The following is a 27687-nucleotide window of genomic DNA, read 5'->3' on the forward strand; positions in this document are numbered from 1 at the left end:
CGGCCTGCCACACAGCGGCGGTTAAGTGAAACCGCCTAACTGTCAGCTCGAGGAGGATGCGGCGGTTGATATAAATGACTACCTGTGAAAACCGTGGCGACTTCTTGTTTCAGCGCTTCTAGCTCGTAAATATTGCTTAACGCCGTACCGTTTCTTCGAGGAATCCCGAACTCCAAAAGCAGAGGTGCGTCCGGTCTGTTATCAAGCGTTTGAATTGCTGCTGTAGGCGAGCGACACGGCTGAGCTGTGCCTTGGTTTCGCCCGAGTTTGTTGTTGGACTACCTGTCTGGTGCTGTCCCCCAGAACTCGTTGCCAGATTGCTAAGAGCCCAGATTTCGCGTTTTGCGAAGCATTAGACTCAAGCATGCACGCGGTGACAGCAGTTCGAGCGTAATTTTTGTTCTTGCTTTCTGTACGGCGTTGCGCGACTTCGCATCATCGAACGCTTGTTTTCTTTCCAGAGCCATGTTCATGTCTCCAGGCGGCTCGCAGCTTTCGCTGGTCGCCCAGTTTGACGACCTGTGTCGACGTCATGCCGCATATACCGACACCGCAACCGAAGGTGCGTTTCTTTTTTTCAGCTGATAACAGCCAGCTTCAATTAAGAGGAGCGCTTGTGCCAAGCTAATCATGTAGTAACTCTGGAAGTGGCCGTTGAAGTATGAGTTGAAGTGCTAGGAAGCCAATGGGCGTCAACCTGGCCTTTAACATAGCCGGCTTGACCGCGCAGGATGGCGGTAACTGGTCGTCGTTTCTCAGAACTTAATGGACTCTTTTGTTCTTTAGCACAAATTGTATTTCGTGTGCTCTTATGTGTATTTCGTTAAGTGACCTTGTTATTGTGTCGTGTATTCTTGTGATATGTCCTCGCATCCAACTCGCGCATTTACTATGTGGTGTATTACGTTATATCTACCTGCCCATACACAATCACTGTGCAGTTAGGTGTAGCAGCACGTGCTAGTAAACTTTTTGTGGACAATGAAGTCTGCCTATTATATTAAAAAGTATTATTACTGATTTGCACCTTCAAAACCACAAATGCTACTGAAAAATCTTTTCGATCCTTTGCATTCAACTTTAAAAGCTGAAGTGTCATTTAAAATGTATTTTGATGTACCATAAGGCCATATGTAGAAGTTTTTATAGTCTTTTTGTCAATGTTGCTAAGAAATAACTTGACTGACAGTCTCGGGTTGTGAAACTCTGGATCTGTTTGCAGCGGAATTTTTTTGAGGAAACGGAGTTTCTGATAGCGTAGTTTTATCTTGTCTGGTTATTTATACACTATAATGACATGCCTGATGTAGCAGTCGCAAATTTACCTCTACCACCGATGGAGCTGTGCTTGTATTGCATTTGATTCTGACCACTCTGCTGCACTTATGGGACTGCAAATACTTCATGTGGCAAGTCAATCTTGCATATAGTCATCTAGAGTATCTGCAGAAGACTACAGTAGCCTTACAATGGCTCTTCAGCTTGCTGCTTGACTGAGAGTTTTTTTGTTGTGCATTTTTCAGAACTGATGTTGGAATTTGTGCGTAACCAGGAAGCATGCCGCAGACAGTGGCATGCCGCCATCATCGAAAACGCTGAGCTCAAGAAGCAGATTGCTTCGTTGACCGAAATGAACGTTGAACTTGAACGAAACCTTGCCCACACCAAGTAAGCGTTGTCTTGCCATGTAGCGCTTTTGCTGAGGTGACGTGTTCTACCCTGTTGTGAATTGGAACATTGTGTAACAGTATGCACACATACATCATTGAAAGCCTGCACCTATCGTAGGAGGCCATTGCCAATATGAAACTTTCACATCGAGTATGAGTGGCAGGAAAAACAAGAGAACCGACTGGGTGCATTGCATTGAATGTGGGATAATTTTTTTTTTTTTTTTTAGTTTTCTAATTTGCAGTGGTAGTTCAGTAGCTGCGGCATTCCACCACCGTTGAGGTCATGGGTTTTTCTCAGCTACAGTTGCCACATCTTAATTGTGGTGACATGAGTGAACATACGTGTACTTCGTTTTATGCAAGTTAAACAACCCCAGATTTTCCAGAATAATCTAGAGCTCTTTGTTGCAACACTTTGCGTAACACCTGTGTTGCTTTGAGACAATGAAGCCAATCAATCAATCGAGGCATTTTAGTTGACTGAAAAGCGGTTTGAGAAAAGCCAAAACAAGCAGCCCATTTACCTCCTTTAAGGGGAAATGCCAACGAAGATGCCATCATTCTTAACCAGCGTTTGTGATCTCCCACTTGACGAGGTCTACTTGAAACATTCGAAACATTTTGGTGGAAAATGGTAAACAGCTTATCGAATGTATTCGTGGTGGCTGAAGCAGCCACAAGTTGTCTTTCGATGTTTAATAACAAAATGCAAGATTCTATGTGCTAAAACCACAATCTGATTGTGAAATACGCCACAGTGGGGGACTCTGAAATAATTATGACCACCTGGGTTTCTTTAATGCGCACATAAATGCAATTGCACAAGCATCTTTGCATTTCATTCCCACTGGAATGTGGCGTCCATGGCTCAAACTGCGACTTCAGTCTCAGCGCTGTAGCACCATAGCCACTTAGCTACTGGGGCAGTGTTCACCCTCTGCGCTTTCGTGATGGAAAAGCCTGACCAAACTAGCTATCACGAGAAATGAAATGTGAACGTTAAAATACAAAGTAGAACACCTCTTACTAGTTACACCATGGAAAAGGTTTACTACGTTGCTATGTTCCTAGTTGCAAAGGGTACCAGCCAGAATCGTGCCAACACCGCAACAAAGCTGTGGAAAGGAAATACCTCTTAACTTTCAGTAATGTGAGAAGTCGGGCGAGTCGGTGACTAATCATCGCACTGTGTGCGTGAAGCTGAACAGGGGGGGGGGGGGGGTATTGTGTAAGAGTCCACCTAGTGGACTGTCCACTTCGGCTGTCGTCATTGGCTGCCGCTTCACGGGCGCGAAGGTGCCAGCCAGTCTCCTTTGCGCTCGTGAAGCGGCAGCCAATGGCGACAGCCGAAGGGGACAGTCCACTAGGTGGACTCTTACAAAATACCCCCCCAGGACAGAGCGGAGAGAACACAAGGAAACATGACACTCGCTTTGTCCTGTTCAGTGCTCTACTTCACCTGCACGGTATGATGACCTCTGTAATTTCCTGCATTCCATTCACCAATGCTAGTAGTACGTACCACCATACGCATGGTAATAGCCCTTTGGCTAACTATTCAACTCTTCGTTTGCCACAGGGAAGTGCTGCGCAAGGAATTGCTCCGCAGAGAAAGGTGCGAAGAAGAGACGCTGCAAAAGGTAAAGCTTGGTAATAAAACATTAGGATTGCACGTCCCATGCATGTGTGGTCTCTTACAGGGTGAAAAGATTTTTAACAATTTTTGAATATAGTTAGAAAACATTGCCGATCTGTCGTAGATGCTGCTGTGAACATGTGATCCAAATGTTGCTGCACTGCATTCCACAGGGAATTTACAATCTGCAATGCCGTCATGCCAGCGTGATGCAAAGCTGCTGGACTTACTTTTTTTTATTTGTTACAAAAACCCGCATTCGCTCCAAGAGCATTAGAGCGAGGGACCAACTTACCAACACTGTTGGCTGATTTCGTGATCGCAAGAGCATTCTCAATAATACATGATTGCTAATTTTGAGTTAAATGAATGAAAAATATATGTCTACTATCTCAAAGGCAGAAAAATTGTTTCATTTTTGCACTGTGCATGGCCTCAGAGTTGGCAGTGGCAGGCTGCGCAGTGTAGTCTACTGCAGCCACCACGGGCTGCTGCAATGAACCCTTTTGCAGTATTTCGCCACCGCGACACTCAAGTTTTGGCCAGGGCCTTGCCCTCTTGGCTTCTCCACCGTGTAGCTTCCAGCACACTAGTGGAGATGAAAAGAGAAATCTGGGTATCAGTGCAATAGTTGAAGGATTTGAAAAATGTTTGCAGGGTGAGGTTCGGGTCACAACATCCTTTAATAGTGAGGGCACTCTATGACTAGTTATAAGTGTTTCAGGGCCCCTTTAAGGCCCTTAATGGCCAGCACTTCTTGCAAGAAATGGTCCTTGATTTTTATGGCTCCGAGTTATAAACTGTGTATCCCAAAGCTTCCTTTGTGGCCAGTGCCAAGTTCAATGGGTGTGGTCTTGCACCAACAGCTGTTTCGTTCTATGCTAACTACAAAACTGTTCTATGTGCTACAGCTCTGAAATATATTTGATGGGGCCGGGGTGCTATTCACTGTCAAATTCCACCGTAATGTCAGATTTGGTAATGGTGGCATTTTGAGCCAAACATAGATTTCATAGCAGCCCTCTGGGCCTGCTTTGTCCAATCAGAGCTGACAATAAGCGAATCTTACAATATGACAGAACCACAGGTTTGCTTAAGGTGGGGGGGAATAAAAAAATAAAAAAGCAGTTCTTGCTCATAAATGACTGAACTCCTCTCAGGCCTTTAAAGGAACATTAAGATGAAGAAAAATTTGAGCTGTGTTAGTGTATTATCTTTCTACCGGGAGAAGAGGCTTGGTAAGACAAAAAAAAAGTACAAAAACTGAAAGACTGGTAGCAATGCAGTCTTGAAATTTGGCACCAGCCAACAGAGACAAGCAGACACCGTCGAAATCCATGTCAAGTGTAGTTAAGATCTTGGCAGTCAAGTTTGGCCACATTGTATTGTAAAAGGAGCCAAAGACTGTACTTGGCTAGTTTGGAGAATGTTCACTGCACTGCAACCACTGAAATATGAGCAAACTTGGGAAAACAGTGATATCGCACTGACGTGCCAACACTTGATTTTGGCGCAAAATTGAAAATCGTATCTTTGACCTTCATTTCCTCTTTTAATGATGAAGCAATTACTGCGAAATGAAGTAAAATGGTGCCTTGAAAGAATACTTTATCAGTTTAAACTGTTTCATTCTTTCTCATGCAATGTGTGTTAACATTTTCTTTGCCCATCCTTTTTCAGCAACGCCAACTGGATCAGGTTCGTAGCCTGCTTGCCAACAACACTGAGATCCGCGATGAGACAGCCGAGAAGCTCTCCATTCTTATGCCTGCTGACAACGGACCGCAGGATCGTGCCGCCAGGTTAGTTAAGGAAGAGCACTTGAAGCATGTGCACCGAAATAGCTTGTCATATCCCATCACGCCGGTGAAAACCACGTGTGTCTTCGCAAAATGACATTTAACCTCTTAACTCCTATATTCATTCTTTTAAAAGCATGTGAAATTTCATTTTTTTTGCGCTTGCCATTTTTTAAAAATTTATAATATTCTCGTATAAGCTGGTCCCTTGTATTGAATGGGAACAATTGGTAAAGTGTCGGCAGAGTTTTTTTAAAGTATGTAAACGTTGGAAGTTCCCTGATTGATTTTAGACACTAGAGCAGTGACTGAAATCTGGAGCTGTGGCCTATCAATCACCAGTAGCTAGGTTTTTGAGGAGAAAACTAGCTCGGAAACCGTTTTCTGCGCCTGGATGGAGTAAGACGCGGCGGTGTGTATGAGGCCTTAATGGGACACTGGAGAGCAAGTTGTTAAAGAGACTATATAGAATCACGAAATCAGTCTAGACCAATAAACTATCATTTCAAAACTATTTTCATTCATTTCATGATAATAGGTTTATTACTCACAGAGAAAATGAAATTCAAAGTTCAGATTTTTTACTTTCACGCCCAAACTCCAGCAATGGTACATCACTGCAACGTCGCGGATTTGGAAGCATTTTTATCGTGTTTGGTTCCACATTGGCTCTTTGAAAAGTTTCGAAACTTGCAGTGTTCAATCTTTGGCTCCTTTAGAACACAATTAGTCCATTTTTACTGATAAACAATTAACGAGACTCTAGCAGACACCGTCAATATTTATTACATCATGGCCAGCTGGCGCAGAAATTTTCGGGCAGCGTCGCCACCCATTTTTTTTCTTTCGGCACCTTTTCTGACTTTGCCAAGCCTCATCTTGTGGTAACAGTGGTGTTTCTGGTATTGTGGGAGGATAATTTGCTAGTATTGATGAAACCATTTTTTGCTGGAGCCTATTAAATCGGTTTGCATTGGCAGGGTAGCCTTTCAAATTTATTTGGAGGGTATTTATACAATTCCAATTTGCTGGCCAACCTAAGCACATAGCGCTTGTCCGCCGGCCAGGCAGCTGGGGTAACTCCAGGGTAACTGTTTTACAGAACTGTTTGCCCAATGCAGTTACTTGGTGGCTGTGGCATTGAGCACAAGGTCAGGGGTCAGAATTCAAGTTGTGACGGCCGCGTGTTGATAAGCGCAAAACGCAAGAGTGCTCGTGTAATGTGCTTTGTGTGCACGTTAAAGAACCCCAGAACTTGCCCGCTTTTCAATCCTTCTGCAACCCCAGGTGATCGCAATTTAATTTCAAGTATGTTTGCACCTACTTGGTAGAAAAAAGGTTGGTTCTAATACAGTCGACTTCCATTAATTCGACCCTGACAAGATCGACGAAATTGATCGAATCATCCGGAAGGTAGAAATAAACAAGATGCTGAAAACGCCGGAACGCACTGGTAGTGTTTGCCCGATTCTAATACACCTCCAAATCAAACGGGCGCTCACTTTCTCTGTGTCCGATATCCTTGGGACGTCCATAGTATGATATCTGAAACTGGACATCGGTGGATGTCCTAATTGTCTCTGAAACAGTGCATCAACATTAGGGCACGATTCAGAAGTCCTATGGACTATGTGTTTTTACTGGGTTGTCTTGTCGGGGCAGCTTGGCTTGACTGGCAACTTTTCAACAACGCTGTTAAGGGGACTTCCACAACAGTTTTCCTGCGGCGGCGCACTCGGTATTAAATGTCGAGGAGCAGCCAGCAATGCCGTCTGCATTGGTCTCGAATTGATGCTTTGGAACATAATTATACTAATTATCAATGATTATGAAATAAGTTACCTCGTTGTCGCTCAAATAGAAGTGAACTTGCTTGCGCAGTTTATTTTAGCCAGTAATTTGTTATCTTTGTTTCTCGCGTCTTGTTTTACTGGCTCCGTGTTGGAGGTTAGCTAGCTAGGAGGCCGTGTGGCTGTGGTTGCGAAAGCTGACTGTGTGGTCCGACAACGCAGCCTGCTTGGGGGACCCGAAGGGGCCATATGACGAGGGCATCAGTGAGAATGCACAGTTGGCATCAATGATGAACCATCCCTAACAACTGCCAGCAAACAGACCCCTAGTACTTTCGACGAAGGGTTTAAGAACTCGCTTCTACAGCTTCACTGTCTGATGGATCATTTGCTCAGATCGGCATACGTCTGGGAAAGTTTTAATTTTCTAGGGACGCGAGCAAACCTCTTGAGCTGTCGCACTGGCGAAAATGAGCCTCTTTGTCAAAACGTTGTTGTCCAGGCTGAAGCTTCCTCGTTGATCACCTCAAGTGTCCACCTTCCTGTGACACCTTCCTTTGTCTTATGTGGATTTCTGTCGCTCTAATAGAGTAGTCGCATTGTTTACACGATGGATGTACATTTGCCTTGGTCAAAATTGCTTTTGGATCGCATTACCTCGGGAATCTGCCTAGCAGTGTTCCTTTGGGACCATTTTTACTGCGAAGACACTGCTTACAATTATCCAACGTAGAACCCAGCTTTGCAGGAAGAGCAATGTTAAATTGTGGAGGCATATTTCATTTATCTCTGCTTACTTGGGCAGACACCTCCACATGGGTACCCGAAGCAACAGTGGGGGTTGCATAAAGGCAGCTAGTTTTGTGGAAATTTATAATGGTGCCTCTTTAATGTTGGTATTTCAGGCTGAGCATCATTGATGAGTCCGTAGGTTCTGTGCTTTCACCTTCCGGAGATGACCTGGATGTCACCGATGAGTCTGCCGAGTTCTTCAACATGCCCAACTCACAGGGCAAGCGTCGACACTGTTTCTTTGAAGGCATATCACCAGTTGAAAAAAAGTCCAAGGTTAGTCTTTAAGCTTTCTTTTTTTTTCTTTTTTTAATTTATTGACGTTCTCAGCGCCAACCTTGATGGGTCTTTTAGTTGATTTGGCACTATTCAGTCTTTTTTGCATGCTTTCAGTGACATTTAAATGAGACATTTCCAATGTTTAATGGGGGAAAAGGAATGACCTTGTAAAAGAAGACAGGAGCATAATCTTGGTTTGAGCTAGTTGGTGGGTCATAATACAACGAAATTCACGGCGCAAACTAGACGAGGATAAAGAACACGACAGTTGTTTTTTGTCTGTCTGTGAGTGTGTGTGGGGGTGGGTATAAAAGATCTTTTTTCTCATTATGAATAAAATAAATTGGAAGTTTGGTGCCCATCCTGTCGTTGTGTTCTTTATCCTCGTCTAGCTTGCACCGTGAACTTTTTGAAGGCAGGAAGGACGGTCTAGGACCTTCATCCTTCCTATTCTTATTTTTCCATATTTCTTTCCCCTTTCTGAGCTTTGAAAATGTCTCAAATATCCAACTTCCGACTAGCCCATCTTTCCGACTTTACTGCTGCTTTCGGTGTTGCTTTGTGATGTTAAACCTCATTAGTCAATTGTTCAAGATACCACCAGTGTTAGCACACAGAAGCAGGAGATGTTGACCTAACACATCTCTGTCCTCTTGTATGTCTTATGCCCTAAGTTTACACACATAGTAGTGTATCAAATAGACCATAATAAATTTGCCCAACAAGAAGTGTTTTGCAGTGAGTGTTGATTGTTGGCACAGAACAGACACACATTTGCTTTAGCAGGATCCTGCGCTTGTATTCCAGGTAAACGATGAACGAGACCGCTCGTTTACGAACATGGTGCACACTACTGTGACAGTCGCAGATGGCAAGGACCTGGTAGCGACTACGCGGGTGGTCGCTCAGCCATTGACACCGGCGGCGCCACCACCACCGCCACCAACACCAGCTTCTTCGACACCCACAATGACACCGTCACCCTTGACGACACCCAAGTACTCTAGCGGTCAGTAATGTATTGCATGCTGTGCTTTCAGCAGCCACATGTCGTGTGTTGTTCACTCCTGACTTGGTCTGTCATTGAAGTGTCATATTTGCCCGAGTAGTAACGCCATGATTTTCGATAGAATAGACAGGCTGATAATACCTTGCATTGCATTCATGCTAACATAGTACCTCTGTGCCTTGGATTGTACTCTTGATCAGTTCTTTTCAGCAATTACTCTAGTTCTGCATAATAAAACAACCAGTGCAATTGCATGATGTAACAATGCCAATCCACTGAGATTGCAACATTTCTGCTGCCTGTATTTTTTTGTTCAGTCTGTCTATGCAGCCTGTTAACAATAAATTGGAAGTATGCCTACTTGAGTTTTATTTACGATGTCTGCTCTCCACTGCTGGTATGCACTGGTCTATCAATCGCGTCTATATGGTCTATCAATCGGCAAAGAGAGATCGAACACACGAGCAGGACTGCACTTTATTGCATGTTCCTTTGATTACAATACATTAAATAGGCGGACACTGGTTAGACCCATAGCCATAGGCTAGTAGGGGGTCTGAACTAAAATTCTGTGACGAGCACTTGTCTTTGTGTGGGCCCAAAGAAATCCATATACTACAACATCCTTGGGATGTCTTTGACAAAGATATCTAAAGTTGGATGACTGGTGGAGCTCATATTTGTCTCCAAAATCATGCGTGTATATTGTAACATGATGTAGATGTCCCACGGATGAAGTGTTCTTGTTGGGTTGTTGTCTGTGGTTGCCCATGTTACTGCACCAGATTGTTGCAAAAAGATTGGAGCGGCAGGGGATGGAAGTTCATATTGCTATCTTTTCTTTCTTGTGGTCTGGGCATCGAAGGATCTGCACCGAATACTCCGGTGTCCCAGAGGCGCGGCAAGGTTGCAGCGAGCGCCACCATGCCTAGGCGGAGCAACTCGGCCGAAAAGCTACTGTCTCGACAGCACACCTTCTGCCCCAAGACGGTGATCAAGGCGGAGTCGTGCGGTCCCTGCGGCAAGCGCATCAAGTTCTACAGGACGGTCTACAGGTGCAGCCGCTGCAACGCCATCTGCCACCCGGAGTGCAAGTACCAGGTCAGTTGATGCTGTTTCAGGCAGCTCTTACAAGTTTGTAACAGTTTCTGGCATGCGTCTTATGTGTGCGAATCCTAAAACGAGACTTGCCTGCATGTGCATGAGCTAAGTGGATGACAAAAAAAGATACAAGGATAAAAGAACACATAACACAATGCCTACTTCAACAGAAGTTTGTACTGGTGAACAGTCCATAAGCTCGTGACTAATAAGGAGTTTTAGACTTCTGATTACCGTATTTATTCGATTATAACACGTTAACGATTATAAGGCAAGGGTGCCAGTTGGAGGACCGAAGAAAAAAATATTGCTTTATAGTGTGGCTTCACGGCATTGCGACGCGCGCTGCCGTGAAGCCACACTACGCGGCGCAATTCGTGCTGCCGTGAAGCCACACCTAAAGGCAAAATTCACGTATATGGTGGGGGCTGACTTCGAAGCTAAATATTCTGGGGAAAAAAACCTCGCCTTGGTATTCGAATAAACACAGTGTAGTTTGGTAGAAGTGATCATGTTTGTCAGGCATTGGTTCCAGGTTCAATTCCTGGACTCCGATGAACTTTTCGTCAGCTGTGAGGTTTCAGTCTCTGATAACCATGTCCATTCTAATTGTGGAATCTCTCTTCATTGCGATATTCAGCAGAGGTAACTTCCTCACTGTGGTGACTGCACTGAAGCCTTACCTGGAAGTTCGCATTTTGCATGAAGTAAGATACTTACCGAATGAGGCACCACCAAGGGGTGGTGCTGAAATTGAAGTGTTCGCATCTAACAGAGACTGGGCTGTGCACTTCCTATGCTTTCCCACAATTGGCAGCATTGTGCACTTTCAAGCAGAAAGATAGGTTGATCGCTTTTTTTTTCTTTTTTTTCATCTGCACCTAGCAAGCAATTGCCAAACTGCAATGGCATCGTGCTTTGTAAAGGCCACCATAATTTACAATGCTGCTGTACTCCTACAGGCCTATCAACTCCTTTCAGCCTAACATGCTCCAGATACTTCCTGCGTTGTCCACACATTGGTGCACCGATTTAGTGCTAACAAGCAAACGAGAACACAGTAGACAGCTCGGTGCAATCCTTTGCTGAGACATTAGATGGTGTTGTGTTGCTGAGCATGAACTTGCTTGTGCAATCCCAGCTGTGGCGGCCACATATAATGCAAAAGCGCTTGTGTATCCTGTTTTGGGTGCATGTTCAAGAGCCTAGAGTGGTCATAATTAATACAGACTCCCCCGCTACAGCCTGCCTCATAACCAGGTTGTGGTTAAGGTGCATAAAGCTCCAGAGTTTAATTTTAATGCTGTGCAAGAAAGTGGAGTAAGCTCTCCTGTCTACCTCGCTCCATGCCATTGTGAATACTTGTCCTCGCTTCTTTACCAGTTGTATTTGCTTCAGCCAGGCCCGTAGCCAAGAGGAGAATTTTGATCTTTCTGTGCCCATGTCCTATGGCGCTGAGTAACGCTGTATTTTTATTAATGAAATCTATTGAGACGAATCGTCCGTATAAAAATATACTATTAGGAAGATTCATTGCGAAACTAAAAATATAAAACTATTAAATAGTATTTAAAAAGGTCACATAATTTACATACTGCGATGTTTACCAAGAATAATTACTGAAAAATAGGTGCTTTCCTCAAATAGTCAAGGCCTTCAGCAAGTGCCCCCCCCCTGACTGCAAAAAATTCCTGGCCACTGGCCTGGCTTCAGCCATGCAGTACCGACAAGCCTGAACCCATATGTTGTTGCTGCATGTGTCTCATTGCATGCTTTACCACACCAGGTGCCGCTGCCCTGCATCCCGGTGTGCGAGACCCCCAAAAGTACAGGAACGGGCTGCCGTCGGGGCACCCTCATCTCGGACCACGTCCCCTCCACGGCACCCATGGTGCCTGCACTTGTGGTCCACTGCATCCAGGAGGTGGAGCGCCGAGGCCTCGACTGCGTGGGCCTCTACCGGTCAGCGCGCATTCGTGTCTTCGCAGGATAACAGTTGGCGGACAGTGAATGCCGTCTTCCTTCCTTTTAATGCGATCAGCATTATTTGGGAACTGCACGCACTTTCACGGGGCTATCATCTAGTCTACGGTCTAATGTTTACAGCAACGGGATGTTGTGCTGAGGGAACTCTGTTTGAAAGCAACCGTCAAATCAACTTGGTACTGGCTATGTGCCACTGAGAATGTGCCGCTCTTCAGTGACAAGAAAAATGCTTCGAAATTCATTCAGTGCTGAATGTAATTGAACCTGCGTCATATACATTCAATCATATTTGAATATAGATTCACACACGCCACGCACAGACATTGTGGCGGCGCCGCTGTGTGGTGCAGCGTGTCTAGAGGGATGAGCGGGAGAGGTGCTTGGCTGCATACATGCCTCGTGCATGACTCGTTTTGGCGGTGCCAGTAAGGTGTGTTGATACCGTATTTATTCGGTTATAATGTAGTCACGATTATAAGGCAGTGGTGCAGCTAGGAGACCTAAGAAAAAAAACTGAAGTAGACACACTAATATAAGGCGATATACAGTAGCCGGCAGATTATTCACGCTCGGCAGGGATTGCCTGAAGTACTTAATTACTAACTCCGCCGAAACGCAAAATGGCGACCACGAAATAAACGGGAATGAAGCTTCAGCATGCGGAGTGTGCATTATATCCTAATATTGCTTTAGGTGTGGCTTCACGGCAGTACGAATTTCGCTAATGTTGCTTCGCAGCTTGGCGGCACGCGCTGCTGTAAAGCCACACTATTGAAATTCGCACCGCCATGAAGCCGTACCTAAAGGCAAAATTCGCATATCTGGTGAGGGTGAGATTGACGCTAAGGAAACTGATAAAAAACCTTGCCTTATATTCGAAGAAATACAGTACATTGCTTCAATGCTAATCGCATTAACATCGACATTCATCGTGAAATGTGTTCTGCTGGCATTTTTTTTTATTAGCAGACCCGCATGCAAGAAACAGTTAGTGAAACAGACACAAAAACATGCTGGCCATCCAAGAAACAACAATTTCAAATGCACACGTGCACTTGAACACTAAAGTTAATAGGATATGAACGTACCCAGGAGACATACAATATAAAGACTTTTTGCCAGGTTGAAACTATCAAGGCAAAATTAGAAGCTCAACTTGCACTGCCAACAATATCGGGCCACTATCTGCACCTAGCTAAGATAATTAAGAGAAAAAAACAACAGATAATGTGCTGATGCAGTTATTGCCGTCTGGCAGTTTCCGCCCTCTCAACTAGTTCTTGCGACGTCTGCGTTGTGCTTCTTCCTTGCGGTGCACTACTCATACCAAGGCCCATGTTCACTTTTTTTTTGCGCACACACTTTTTTTCTTCCTCAAGACTCTCGTTAAACGGCATTCAAAAATTGTGAGGATGTGTCGAATCTTTGTGAATCCAATAAATATCCTTTACGAAGACCTTCAACTAGAACGAAAATGGAGTACATAGTAAATAGCTAGTATTTTTAAAGCCTGGAAATGTCTCTTATTGTGGCAGCAGTACTGCAAATGCAGAAAGTGCTTATCGAGTTCCTTTCAAAATGTGCTTTGCGTTTTATAAAGTGTGCCAGAATAAATGCACAAATATCTGTTCTGTTGCAGCATTCAGTAGTGAGAGACAGGCACTGCAGATCGCTGCTGTCATTATGCTAAAGCACAAGATGCAAAAATACTCGCTAAATGTTCTTGGTAACCTGCTAAGAATGTTACAAAATCTACGTGTAAAATACATACGCATTAGTTTGTTATTGGCTAAAAGCACATTTTCACTGCTATGCAACCCAAGAACTTGCTACATTTTGCGAGGGACGTGCTAAAATGGATGCACTCATCAGTTTCTCATTTGGTAAAGTTGCGTATAAAAAGATACATTCTTACACTTTCATTTTCACCGACATCTTCAGCGTTATTGTCCATTGCTTTTGTGATAAAAACGGCTATGGTGTATGCAGTCCTTTACGAACGACTTGTGTGTGTGAATAGCTTAGTAACACTTCAAAAGGTGCCAAGCTTTAGCTTGTTTGGTGCTTTTTTATCGCTCATTTTGTCTGTGTGCCAAGAACAACCGGGGCAGCCTAATTGCATGTTTTATAATCCAGGGTATCTGGTTCGGAGCGTGAAGTGCGTGAAATAAGGGAACGCTTCCAGCAAGGCAAGGGTGTCCCAAACTTGGTAAGCTGTTACGTTTTCAACATAATACTACAATGCAACTAAATGCTGCAAATGACATTACTCACTCTGGTGTCTCGGCACACACTGGCACTTTATCAAAGGCGTATTGGACTGTAGTCCAAATGCCCCCGAATGTGCAACATTTTAGAAAAGCTATGTAGTATTTTTTAAAGGGAGCCTGTAATTGTGTGCACACAATATGCAGAGTGCCATGAACTCAGGATGGCTAATCGACACATCGCAGAGGCTTTTCCTAATAAATAATCTTAGTTGCAGTGTCTATCTGCAACCATTGGTCATATGTCGTACCTTAACCATGTTTTGACCAATATTTTGGTCGTGCATTTTGCTACTCTGCATGTACCATGGTGGTGTCCACCGTGTAGATGGATCAGCTGATACTGATGTCTGTAACAGGCCAAGAGTCTATGATCACTAGTATTGGCAACATCGCTAATGATGTTCATGCACATTCCTCGTGAAATACAATGAAGAATGCAAGCACTTGACTCTCGGCACATTTTACATTTAACCTCAGTGGTGTGAGCAATTTTTCGTGTACAGCTTAGTCAAGGAAACAGTAATGAGAATGACTGCATGTTTCTCATGCTAAAGTAGTGAGAGTGACTGCGTAATTCTCATGGTCTTCACTGCCTTACAAAGCACATGCTTTTCAAGATGCAGCTGGATGTGAAGGGATGGATTCATCGCATACCATACGCCGAGCACCGTACATTTCTTCGAAGAGAATATTGAGCTCAGTTGGCTGGCCAACTTGACGGAGCAAAACAAACAAAACGCATCTTTTTTTGTTGTTCTTGCTGCATCAAGATTTTGCGCTGTCGAGACGTACAGTCAACTGTGAAAGATTTTGGAGTGCTGAATTTACAAATCGATAATTTCCTCGTGCTTGCATAAGCCTGAGGCTTATGTAAGCATACTGGTTGTCATATGGGCCGCATCCACTGCATCTTTCAATAACAAGGGTGGATGGATTGGCTGCCATGAATTTAACTGCTTCTTGGATCTCGAGCTCCAAAAGCTTTTGCTTTTGGTGGGGTACACTCTTTGCCAATATAAAATGGAACATCAGTTTTGTGTTCAAAGCTGATAAATTTAATTGTATGTGCACTGGTAAGAAAAGGAAGTTCCATGAGCTGGATTTTTTAACAGGAGAACAAAAGAGTGCAGTGAGTGTGGTTCTGACTTGCAAACGTGCAAGAATCTCTGAACATGAATGAAGTGTTCCCTCTCATATTGGCGGAGAGTGTACTATCAGCGTCAAATGAAACGCGAACGGCGGAGCGCATGGCCGAAACATAACTGAAGGTATAGTGCCCCCTGTCCAGACATCACCATTAAAGGGTGTGCACGTCCGGTTTGACACCACTGTGCGAAGATGCTCCCCCTATGCTGCAATGTTTTGTTTCCATTCTGGTTCTCTTTTATTTGAAAACAAGAAAAGAGTAATGACAGCACACACTGTACCATGCACCATTGTTCGCTTTTCATTTGAAGCCGATGACACATATGATTTCGCCGCACTGTGCATTAATACTCGCCCTACACTGTGATATTTCAGCTTCTGTTTTCTTTGATTTTTTTTTTTCTTTTCTAGCTTTCAAATAAAGAACTAGAACAGAAACGAAAATATTACATCATAGGGGAGCATCTTCATGCAGTGCTGTCAAATGGATGTGTGCGCGCCTGTTAACGGTGATGACTGGATGGCAGGCACTATACCTTCAGTTATGCTTTGGCCACGCACTCCGCTGTTTGCCTGTCATTTGACCCCGATAGTACATTCTTTAGTTCACCTGTATGCGTTGTGCTCACATGGTTGTTTGCACCCTGACTTGGGGAAAAACAGTCTTTGTTTGCGGTGCGGCATTGAGTTGCATTACCCGTTGTTTGTCCATGTTTTTTTTTTTTTCAGTCGAAGGTTGACATCTACGCTGTGTGTGGAGTCCTCAAGGACTTCTTGCTCTCGCTCCGCGAGAGCCTCGTCACTAAGTCACTGTGGCACACTTTTGTCAGTGCAACAGGTGAGACTTGACCCCTTGAGCAAGACTTTGACGGCTCTGTTTTCTTCTTATTCTTTTATGAAACATTCGTTTCCTGTACTTTCGTTATTATATAGACACCCCAGGCGAATTTCTGGCATCAGCGCTAGGATGTGGGGGGGCGAGAGGGGCAGGGTGGCTCATGTCTCTGCTTCTACTCCAACCGCAGGTGGTTGTGGCGCGGCACAGCGTAGCCACGCTTGTCTTATCATTGAGGTAATCTGTGCTTGGTTCAAAGGCTAGCCGACCCGAGATAGCTGATAGCTTTGTGTGAGCTGTGTTCTTGCATGCCTGGTTCGTGTTAAAGGAAGAGGCAGCATGAAGGGCAATTCACTCGCCGCTGCTGCTGCTCTTCATCACGCCAGCGTTCTGACAGCGAGTGTGCACGGTAATTGAGTGAGATGTGTTTGTGCGTGTGACAATGTCCTTGTTAATTGGGTTAGTAAGCAAATGTTATGCAGTTTATGCAGATGATAAAGCTACTAACCTTACTTCATATAGCTGTCTAATAATTTGCTATTGAAATCAATGCTTCGCCTTTCATGCGAAACTGTGACTTTTCGTCTTCACATTGTTCTTAGCAAAGCAGTTTAGCTCATTGCGTGAATGCAGTGCAAAGCACTGAAGTGCGGGAAAATAGGTGTATGGGTGAGTAGAAAGAGGTGGTGCTAACCACTGACATATCTTCCCGCACTTTGGTGCTTTGCGCTGCATTCACGCCATTAACTCGGACCAACTCGCTTAAATAGCTGTCCTAATTCATTGCAGTTTAGTTCCTTTCTCTAAAAGCGGTCGCTTAAATGGGTGCATATAGCATCAGCCGCATCTCCTCACTCGCGGTACATCGAACTGGTCATTTTTTGAGCACTCTGGTGGTGTGATGTAGACTAGGTTAGTCAAAATTTAGTCAAAATTGAGTCGAAACATGTTTGCTTAGTTCATTCCGAGTGCTACACTCCAGCCTGGAGTGTAACCAAGATCTGGCAGAATTTCAATCATGTGACTCATCTGACTTCTTTGGGAACAGTTGAACGTTTTGCTCTGTCAGGCCTTTCTCTGGCTCCCATCTCAAGAGGGCTCTTCGTGGCTGCAAACTGAATTAGTCTTAGAAACCACTCCAATGTGCTGTAATGTTGCTACCTTCAACCACTGTGTCTTTGACAAGGAAGACAAATAAGTTGTGAGTGGAGCACGAAGAACACAGCCTAAAACCACAAGGTGCTTTGAGACATACAGGATTGACACCGAATGTGGTAAACTGCAGTTTTTCACTGTGAAAAGCTCCAATTTTTAGCCAATGTTGGCTTCTGCAGATTACGCATGTGGTGCAGATTGTACTCTGAAATTTTTTTAGTTCATTCCAGAGTTTTCTTAATGGGCAAAATTGAGTGCTCATCTCCGAGTGCACTGACAGTGCTAGTAAGATCATCAAAGGCAGCTTTAAAGCTGTATTACAAGCATTAAGTGGCTCAAAAATTGTTTTTGATGTTTTTTTTATTGCCATTTGAGCCCACTTATGCTTCCAGTAAAGCTTAGTTGCTGTCTTGCAATATGCTTGATGCACTGCCAAAGTGCTCTGCAATAGCCATTTGAATGCAGTCGACTTCCATTAATTTGACCCTGATGGGACCAACGAAAGTGATCAAGTTACTTGGCAGGTTGAATTAAGAGCAGAAAAAAACTCAAAACACACCACTGATTCATTTGGCAGTATTTGCCGATTTTAACACTCCACTGAACCCAACATGCACCCACTTTTTGCGTGTCCAAAGTAGTTAACGTAGAACTCGCATCAAAGCTCCTAAACAAAGCTGAAACCTAATGTGCACCTGCATAATGATGGTTCGTTTCCTAAAGTTGGTTTTGCTGCACTGTTATCTAAAATTAGCTTTGCCACTATACAGTGGTGTTATGCGCAGAGGTTGGGATTCCTGCACTAATTGCGCCATTTTGACACAAATGCAAATTCCTGCGCGAAACTGCGCCAAGCACAGAAATTGACCGAAATTGCACCATGCTGCACCAGAACGACTTCGGCATGTGTGCTCAGGTAGTGGCAGTGGCCCTCGCACGCTTTCACTCACATGTACAGTATATGGTACATGGTGACGCTGTTATTGCCCCTGGACTTTATGCGGAACATCACGGCGATGGCAGAAATATGCCTGGAGTGTCCATATAATTGCTATCGCAATAAAAGCAGATTGGAATAGCTTTACGTTATACCAGCCCAGGGTTGATTGTGGCTCTGGGTCTGCGATGACATATGGTGACCCACAAATTATGTTACCACGTCGATTTGACCGCAATAATTTGATCATTTTCCACTATCATCATGACCGCCGGCACGGGAATATATAGTTTGATCGTAGTGTCACCGATGTTTTCGGTTTTACAGGAAAGCATACGCCGTGCCGCTGCTTGACCCAACCCTCTCGTGTCTTCCACATTCTAGTACGCTTAAGCTACAAAGCACGCTTCTACTACATGCTTCGTGTTGGTTTATTCTGTGTTTCGTTGTGGTTTCGAAGTGCGCTGCCATATTCCATTCCACCAAAATTCGGATTGGCCTGCTCCATACTGCTCCGAAATGCACTTTTACTTGCTCCAAAAATTGCTCCAAAATGACTCTGGAAAGCATACGACTGCCGTGAATGTGGTTTTGGCTTTGTATCTGGTTGCACCACGCAGGGAATATATATGGCCCAACTTTCTTGGAAAAATTACTCCCCTTAGAATCGGCGTAATTGGACATTGTAAGGTATCATAATTGCTTGAAAATCTCCCTAGGGCAGGCTGAATATAGCCATCTTCGATGGAAAAGTTTTTGGCTTGTGTTCATTGTCCCTTAAGTTCCACCGAGACATACTGCCACTAAAAGGGTTACTATTGGAGTTACCATAGGTGTCAAGCGCAGGCATGGCGACTGTTAAAGTTCAAATTATGTGGAGAATGGCACTTTTGGATCAAAATAATGAAAGTTTTGGCCCATATAAATGCATGAATGCTGTCTGGGACCTTCGATAGGGATCAAAATAACCGGAGTCAAATTAATGGTAATCTACTGTGTTCCATTAGTGTTGTCCCCAGTAAAATGGCATTACTCAGTTTTATTTTGTCCAGCATAGCACAGAGTGAGACACACAATTACTAAAGAAAAAAAAAAGAAAGCACTAAAGAAAAAGGCAGCCTTGAAGTGGGTTTCTGGTGAGGTGCCTAGATTGGATCTATTCTCTAGCTTATGAGCAGGTAGCGTAGAAATCTGGCCTAAGTGGCATCTATCTATAGGAAGCTCATCAATCAACTGACCATCCACAGTTTTCACCAATGATGTAGTTAAACCTCATTATAATGAAGTAGTGTCCAGCACAGATACCTTCATTATAGAGTGGAATCTCGATACGATTTTCACGGGAACCGGAAAATAGTGTATCATCCGAAAATCGCATCATCCAACGTATTATCAAACCAATCGTATGATCGGGAAAAGAAAGAGGCGTATTATCCCGAAAAACGTATTATGCAGATTCGTATATAAACGTAATAAGAGATTCTACTGTATCTAATATTTGTTACATTCGTTACATGCAGAATCGGTGATGAACATTTGAAGCTTACTTCGTTAATATATCGTTAGTATAGCTTGTTTTATCGAAGTTTGACTTTACTATAATGTGCGGCTTGTGGAGAGAGCGTTGCAACTGGTGCGATTAAAAAAAGTGCCTTGCTGTTCATGTGTTGTCAGGTTCCCTGTGTAAACCTGTCTCGTTCTTTGTTCCTCCTTGCCCGTGCAGAGCTAGAGCACGAGGACCGGGTGTGGGCTATGTGGCAGGCAGTGACACAGCTTCCACCGGCCAACCGGGACACCCTGGCCGCACTGGTGCTGCACCTGCAAACGGTGGCCGCCCACCCCGAGGCCAAGATGCCCCTGAGCAACCTGGCGCGCATCTTCGCCCCCACCGTCGTCGGCTGCTCCGTCAACGACGTGGCCACGGTGCCCAACCTCCTCGCCGAGATGGAGCAGCAGAACCAGGTCGGGAATGGGATAGTAAACTGGGCGGGTCGGCGTTGATGCATACTTGTGATTGGTGCAGAAGACGCAGGGCAGAGGAAAGGGAACAAATGCAGATGCACACCTCCAAGTGAAATTTCCAGCAATAGCTTTTATGGGCTCGCTTTTCAAGGCGTTTTGATGTCCGATGAAGTCAGTGACCATTACAGGAGTTCCGAAGTGCTTTGCGATAAATTTATCAAACAATAAAGATTTATAGTGCATGGAGGGCTGGAAGGTTCTCAGAGATGCACAGTGCACTGGCTGCAAAAAATGACAATGCCAAGCGGACGTACAGTCACGCTCATCTCAGTTGGCTCTGCCGGAGCCAGGGCAGCACTCTGGCTTTCACTCCAGTGTTGCATGCACACACTAGCGTTCCTGCTGAGCACCTGTGTGCATAGCACATCGTGTTGCATACACTGGTCAGAGCAGAAATTTCATTGGGCACTGACAAGCAATGGCGGTTTCCCATTGGTCTCTTCTCGAGGTGCGAGGCCTGTAACATCACTGCTGTCTTTCCTCACCTCACCAGTGTTGTGAAACGCTTGGAATCTGCAAGGATGCCGTTCCTGCTGCATAGCAGCAGTTGTCTTGCGTGTTACGTTGCACCATGTTGCCTGGACGTATTGTTTAAGGGGGGACGCGGGGATCAGATCGCGAAAATCACGAGAAAAATCGGTTTTTGGAAACCCCGCATTTCGGTATCTGCAACGCCTAATCTACGCTGTATCAAAATGATTTGGCTGGAAACGCACTAAAAGTGCCCGAAAAAAATTAATTTGTCAGTGCGCAGGGCGAAAAAAACAGCTTTAAATCGCGCAAAATCACCGCAGTTCACGGAGCCATATCTCGTATTTCCCGCCACCGAGCGCCGCCATCTTGGTATCGTTCGAAAGCTCAAAGTTTCGCCGTTCCGCTTCTCAATTCGTCGGTCTTCGCCATCTTGTAACAAACGCACAAACACAAAAGAATCGCGGGTCTGCTAGAGGTAGTCACACGGGCCCTCCGATGAAAGCGGGCCTGCGATTGGCTGCCGTGCTGAATGGCGTCTTCCCATTGGTTACTGCTGCGGCAGCGGGCAAGATGGCTACCGCAGTTGTTCGCTTCGCAAACCATGCCGGCGTCTTCACTTGACACGCAGAATTCGGATTTCTGAGAGCGCCCAGTTTAGTTAAGGATCGTCGCTTGTTGGAGAAGAAAGTTTGGACGAAGCACGTCTTTGGAATACGGAAGCGCAAGCCTCCTACGGCGAGAAAAATACGGCGATTAGCGGAGGAGCACCCGACTGAACGTGCCGCGCTACCTTGCACCGTGGATTACGTGCCGCGCTATCTTGCACCGTGTGACTCAAGCAGCGAAACCGACAATCGCCCTGTGCCATCGGTACCGATAACGCAGTCGACGGAAGACGCGCCAACGGAAGCTCCCGCGCCTCGGCGTACGGCCGCGCGAACCAGCCGAGATCGTATCGACGCGGGTCGAAGGTCACCATCGCCGGCGAAGACGGTGTACTTAGTTTGATGCATCGTGCGACATGAACACGCCGCCTGTGAGCGAGCCCCAACCGTCGACGAGCTACAGTGTAATAACCGAAAATTCACCGGACAAATAGTCGCCCGAACGGTGCACCATTTAGACGCGCCTCGAGCCGCGTTTCGCGTCAGCGGTGACGGCAGAATCGCGAGCATGCAGCAACAAATCAAGGAAGTCCGACTCGCCGCGACCCGATAGCGAGCAAATATGTTCACCCCATGCTGTGACACCATCACCTAGTCATTCACGTGTGCGGTCACGCGAACGGTGGCGCGTTCGAACAATCCGTGTTCGTCCATACCGGTGCCCCGCTCCAAGCCACGCGAGACGTCTCGCGAAGCGTGGATTGGCGCACGCACGGGACGTCCCTGGCGCCCACCGATCCCAACCCAAAGAGGAAGCGCCCTCGACCTTTCTCTCCCAAGTCACCCCGCCGTTCGGCGGCGTTAGCATCGCGACACTCGCGCCATCACCCGCAATGCGCCGCAACCACCACGACCGCCGCCAGGCTTAGCCACGCGGAGAAGCCGGACTACAGGAGACATGCGGGGAAAACAACATCAGGGGACGCGTGAGAGTCGCGCATCCCCACAGTCTTGGTGGAGCTTAGGGGACAGTGAATTCGTTCAACACACATCATAATCTCCTGTCGAAAACACCTCTTTTCAGCCTGCCCTAGGAAGATTTTTCAAGCGAGAACCATAGCTCCACCAATGTCTTATTACAATATTTACCCAATTATAACGCACACAATTAAAAAGAAAAATTTTGTTTTTCAGGAAATCTGGGCCGGAAATTGCCTGTGCAGTGCAATATAATACAAAACCAAAACCACCTTTGCGGCGTTCATATGCTTTACCACATACGGGAAAGTGGACTTTGCAGAGAAGCTGGGTTTAGGAAACCCGCTGCCATGGTGCAACATATACTAGACTCTTGCCCATTTTTCTTGCGATAAAATCGGGCACGCGTTAGATTTATACTTTGTTTAGGAGCTCTAATGTCATTTCTTCGTTAGTTTGCCTCTTTGGGCAAATAAAAATTGGGTGCACATTTGATTCAGGGGTGTGTTAGAATTGGGCAATTCCTGCCACGAATAAATGGCGTTTTGCCATTTTTTCTTTTCTGCAACTTGTTTAATTCGAGCCGCCAGATAATTTGATCACTTTTGTTGGTCCCGTCAGGGTTGAATTAAGGGAAATTGACTGTAATTAAGAAGTTGAAGCCGAGGAAGTCATGTCTGCTTAGAATTCTAGGACTAGCACCACTTTCAAGATGCCCTTCCTTGAAATGGGCTGCAAATACACTGGCGTTTAGGCTTAGCTGTTTCCAACAGGCCTCCCTCCATTAAATTATAGGAATGCAACCAGGAGCACGGATAAAGGAAGAGGACAGGATGAGTGCTGCACTGTCAACATGATTTGATGATAGCCGCTTATTTACATGCATCTTTACTCATGCACAAAGAGATCCACTAAAATCAATACGTGCTTAAAGACGGGAATCTAGAAACTACATTTCGCTGCTGCCTAGAACCACCGATCTGTCACTGATACACATTTCTCCTTTTTTTTTTTCGATGTAAAATGCTTCAACCAGCTCTCAAGCTGTTTTATCACGACTATTCAGCAGCACCTTGCACTCGTTCAATCTTGGCTCACAGGCGACAGGTGCTTCCCTCAAGCAGGCGTGGCAGTTATCAGGAAGAGGGGTGCCTTTTCTTTTTTGTTAATGAGCACTTATGCTCACCTGGGCGTTCAATGAGGGCAGACGGGGGGACGTCTGCCCAACGTAAATTCTGCTACATGCGAGTGGGATTTCATAAACTACCCCTTTTCTACATTGTACGTAGTTGCGTGCGGTGCTGTGTGCTTTATTGTGCACGGAGGCTAGCAAGCTTTCGGGGAGCCAAGAATATTACGTTGGCCACCTTCTTCAGGTTGTGAGAGGTTTTAAGCACACATGGTATTACCTCTGGCCTTGAAAGCTTTCTTCCTTCCTGCTGCATGTTGGTTTGCACGCTAACCTTCAGCTTTTTCAGCAGCGCTTGCGTCAAGCCGAGTACTAGTGACGTGGGAAAACCTGCCTTTTGGAGCCGGGACACCTGTGACGTAAAACTTGATTGCATGACATCTTTCTCGATTTTTTTTTTTTCCCCCCAAAACGTATGAACGAAGTTCTACTATATTGGTTCGTGAGCAATAGCACATATGACATACTTTTGCTTTCCACAATTTCAGGTGATGGAGACCTTGCTGTCGCTGCCAGCAGACTACTGGAATCAGCTCTTGGATGTCTAGCGCAGTGAAAATTCTTGGCACTATGAAACCGGTGTTTGGTGAGTGCTATTTTAATGGCCTACATTTTGTAGGCTTGTGCAAATATTCAATATTTCTTAATATTCGATCGAATATAATGCCATTCTATATTCAGTTCGGCTCGAATTTCAGTTTTCGGAGTGTTCGAAACGAATAAATATATGCATTTTACCGTATATAAGCCGCATCTCCAATTACAACACCCTGGAAAGAAAAGAAACCTGCGTCTCTGCACAATAATGACACTTTGAAAATAAACTGACTCCAGAGATGAACCCATTCATTTTTTGCAAGTAAAGAACCAACTTGGATCTGTCAATATCTGGCTCAGTTAATCAACACTGATTACCATTCACTTCGCTTTGAACCAAAAAGTTTATATTCACATAAGCCTAACATTTTGCCACTCGACATTCATTTTATGTGCAAGCAGCATTTGGACATGGCTGTAGTATTCCGTAAGACCCTAAGGGGCACTAAATAGAAACACTAAATTAGTTTAAGACTGGTAAAGTTGTTTGAAAACACTATATTCATTATTTTTGTGCTATTAGGTTGATTATCTAAAAAAAAAGAATGCAGGTGAAAGTAAAGTTCTTGAAAATGTGCACTAGAAAAACCCTAGAAATTTGCGATGCTGCACTGACATACCAGTGCTAATATATATAAATACAGTGGAATCTCGATGATACAAATCTCGCGGAGTCATGAAAAATATTTGTATTAGCCGAAATTCGTATCATCGAAACACAATTGAAACTAGCTAAATTAAAGAGTCGGAGGTGAACTCACTCAGGCACACGCACGTAAAGAGCATTTACAGTCTAGACCACTTATAACGTGACCATTTATAGTGCAGAACTGGCTATAACACGGCCTTTTCCGACTCCCGTTTACCCTCCAATAGAACTCCATGTATATGCATACCGCTTAGAGTCCAGCCGGGTGAGATAAAATACGGCGATAATCCAGCTACTGCGGGAAAGTCTCGCCGACAAGGACTTGAGCGAGCATGCTTCTCAACGAGGTGCGCCCACCGATGGGAGAGGAGATCAATGAGGGTGATGCGGAGACGTGGAGCACGAGTCCAAGAGCGATAAAATTGTCGCTGCGCGCCGTATGTGCGTGAAAGCGCGCGGGGGATGCGTGCCTTCACGGAGAACGAACGCACAGCAGAGAGCAAATGCAACTTCCGTCATGCAAAAGGCCGTGGGGGTATGGGAAGGAAAGGGGGGGGCGACGCTGTGCTGCCGCACCAAATGCGTATCTTGCAACCAGACGCAAGGGTAACTGGCGACGCAATCTCCCACGTGAAAAGAGCAAAGCAGGAAGGCAGCGCGGGAGGGAGAGAGAGGGGGGGGGGGGGCGGCGGCTTCTACTCTGCCAACAAATGCGTTCTTGTACTTTGCGCCTGTGCCGGCTGTCGGTGTTGTCGCGCGCACCATATCTTGAAAGTGATCACCACACGGCTCTGACTTTTGTATGCACTGTGTTTACACCGCTCAGTTTCCGTTGAAGCGATAGACCGCACGAACCTACGCTCGCTGCGGCGGCCGCGCTTCCCCACGAAGCACAAAAGGAAAAGCAACAAAAGCGCCACCGCTTAAAATTCTTCATGCCCAGTTGCAGGCTCCGCGCTGTCCGGAGCCGCATCCATGCCTCCGTACCAAAAGAGAAGGGGAGAAAGCGCGTGACTGCGCACTGTTCTCTTTCGCGGCCGTCGGTGGGGCGGCGTTTATTCGTATCAAGCGGCGCGGGTCGAAAATCAATTCGTAACAACAGTTCTCTAGCATATTGCAAAGTAATGGGGCTCGGCCGGGTCCACAGAAAAATTCGTTTTAGCCATGATAGTATCATCGAGATTCCGCTGTATACAGGGTGTTTCAGCGAACAGTTTCAAAATTTATTTAAGGTTGCCTGTGGCAGATAGCCCAATTCTAGTTAATGAGCTGGTCTACTCGAAGAGGTGGACATTACTTGCACGAAAAATTGAAATGCATAATCAAATAATTAACAAAAATCCACTAATTAAGTTGGCCTATATTGCAATTTACAAATTGTAGCCGTGGAGTTCGCAAGGCGGATCCACTTGGAATTAATTCTCAGGATGACGCCAGTTTCGAGATGTTAATTCCCGAACTTTGCAGAGAAATGCATTGGTGTTCCAGTTTATTTTGTGCTTCAATGCATTAAGCGACATTTTGTTGAGAAACTGGAACGCCCATGCATTTGATGACAGTTCGAGATTGAAGAAGTATGAGAGGCACACTTCAAAATATCAGATATAAAGTGCTTATCAAAAGTGCTTACTGGTTCATGTTTGTGAGCTAGTGCTGTTTTTGTGTTTTTCAAAAGTCGGTGCCTGTTGAATCTTTGTTAAAAGGCTTTCTAAAACTTTTTTTTTTTTGTACTGACTGTTCTTATGCTTTTTCCATTTCTAGCCTCACCAAGCTGCTCTGGTTTTGTGATGCTTAGCCTGCCACATGCTTTTTTTTTTTGTTTTTTGTCTCGTTGTCCACCACCTTTCAACTTTTCAGACAGCCTGGCCTGGTGTGAGGAGTCATCCGCTGATCTCTTGTCCTGGAAGGCAGTTGTGGCCTTCTCTTCATTTTATTTATACACTTTGACAATCTCTGTACAGTGCAGAATTTTAATAAATTTGTGTAAAAGCTCTTTTCCCTGCCTCAGCTGAAGTGCCGCAGAGTGGCTTTTTTAGGTTGGTTGTCTTGCTTGGTTCATTAACTTTCACAGTCAAGCCTTGTTACAACGAAGTCGGATGTAGATCCAACACAAAAACAACTTTGTTTTGTTGTGTACACAAAATCTGTTGTAAGCATACATGCCAAGACTAGCAAAATAAAAAAATATAGAAACTTAAATTTACTGCATTATATCCCACAATTTATATCAAGGTTCGACTGTTCAGCTGGGTGCAACATAAGTGCGGAGATCACAAAGTGCAAGGAGGTCGCGTTACTGTGTTGGCACTCCTAGAAATGTGCTACAATGTCTCGCTGACAACCACACAAAGCCAGCAGAAAATAAAGCCAAGATGACTATACGGAAAATAAACTTTTTTTTTAATTGAAGTAATAATTGGGAGGGGAAAAAAAAGAAGTGAAAGTGGACAAGAAGACAACTTGGCACAAGCGAGAGCCAATCCCACAAGTCCTGCATTATGCATGCAATGCCCCACCCTGGGTTACCCTTATTATTCTCAATGTGTCCCAAAGTTATGGTTATGTAAACAGATGCAAAATGCACTTAGTTTTCAATGCTACTACAATAACTCCATCACCAATTTGGAAATTTCACCTAGAGCGCAAGAGATGGCCTGTATTTTCGATTGAGCTTCGTTGTTGGCTGCCACTTACCATGACACTAGTGCGAAGTGAACTTCCTCGCAAACTTTGCAAACAACTTTGCAATGACGTAAGCAGTTGGT

General features: G+C 45.0%; 2 protein-coding genes across 3 annotated transcripts in view; one reads left to right on the forward strand and one right to left on the reverse strand.

Annotated features, from left to right (window-relative positions):
• On the forward strand, positions 1-26929 carry LOC119453538 (rac GTPase-activating protein 1). 2 transcript variants are annotated; one of them, XM_037715584.2, is made up of 14 exons: positions 1-184; positions 462-562; positions 1524-1668; positions 3253-3313; positions 4990-5111; positions 7804-7966; positions 8777-8978; positions 9844-10079; positions 11866-12041; positions 14202-14274; positions 16211-16319; positions 20132-20370; positions 24165-24262; positions 26780-26929. In XM_037715584.2, the coding sequence occupies exons 2-13, from the start codon at positions 466-468 to the stop codon at positions 24222-24224; spliced, it is 1683 nt and encodes a 560-aa protein (XP_037571512.1). In that variant the 5' UTR covers positions 1-184; positions 462-465; the 3' UTR covers positions 24225-24262; positions 26780-26929. The 2 variants fall into 2 exon arrangements, with proteins under 2 accessions (XP_037571512.1, XP_037571514.1); XM_037715586.2 differs by having other exon boundaries at positions 26784-26929.
• Positions 1-27687, reverse strand: part of LOC125945874 (uncharacterized) — a 102210-nt gene that overhangs the window by 27283 nt on the left and 47240 nt on the right. The window lies entirely within an intron of this gene.

This window comes from Dermacentor silvarum, chromosome 5 (assembly GCF_013339745.2).
Source record: "Dermacentor silvarum isolate Dsil-2018 chromosome 5, BIME_Dsil_1.4, whole genome shotgun sequence".
Taxonomy (NCBI): domain Eukaryota; kingdom Metazoa; phylum Arthropoda; class Arachnida; order Ixodida; family Ixodidae; genus Dermacentor; species Dermacentor silvarum.

Excerpts from the sequence above, each read along its gene's own strand:
- LOC119453538 (XM_037715584.2), top strand. The coding sequence starts at position 466 with ATGTTCATGTCTCCAGGCGGCTCGCAGCTTTCGCTGGTCGCCCAGTTT. Across the intron at positions 3,314-4,989 it reads AAGAAGAGACGCTGCAAAAG|CAACGCCAACTGGATCAGGT; the intron begins GTAAAGCTTGGT and ends ATCCTTTTTCAG. Across the intron at positions 20,371-24,164 it reads AGATGGAGCAGCAGAACCAG|GTGATGGAGACCTTGCTGTC; the intron begins GTCGGGAATGGG and ends CCACAATTTCAG.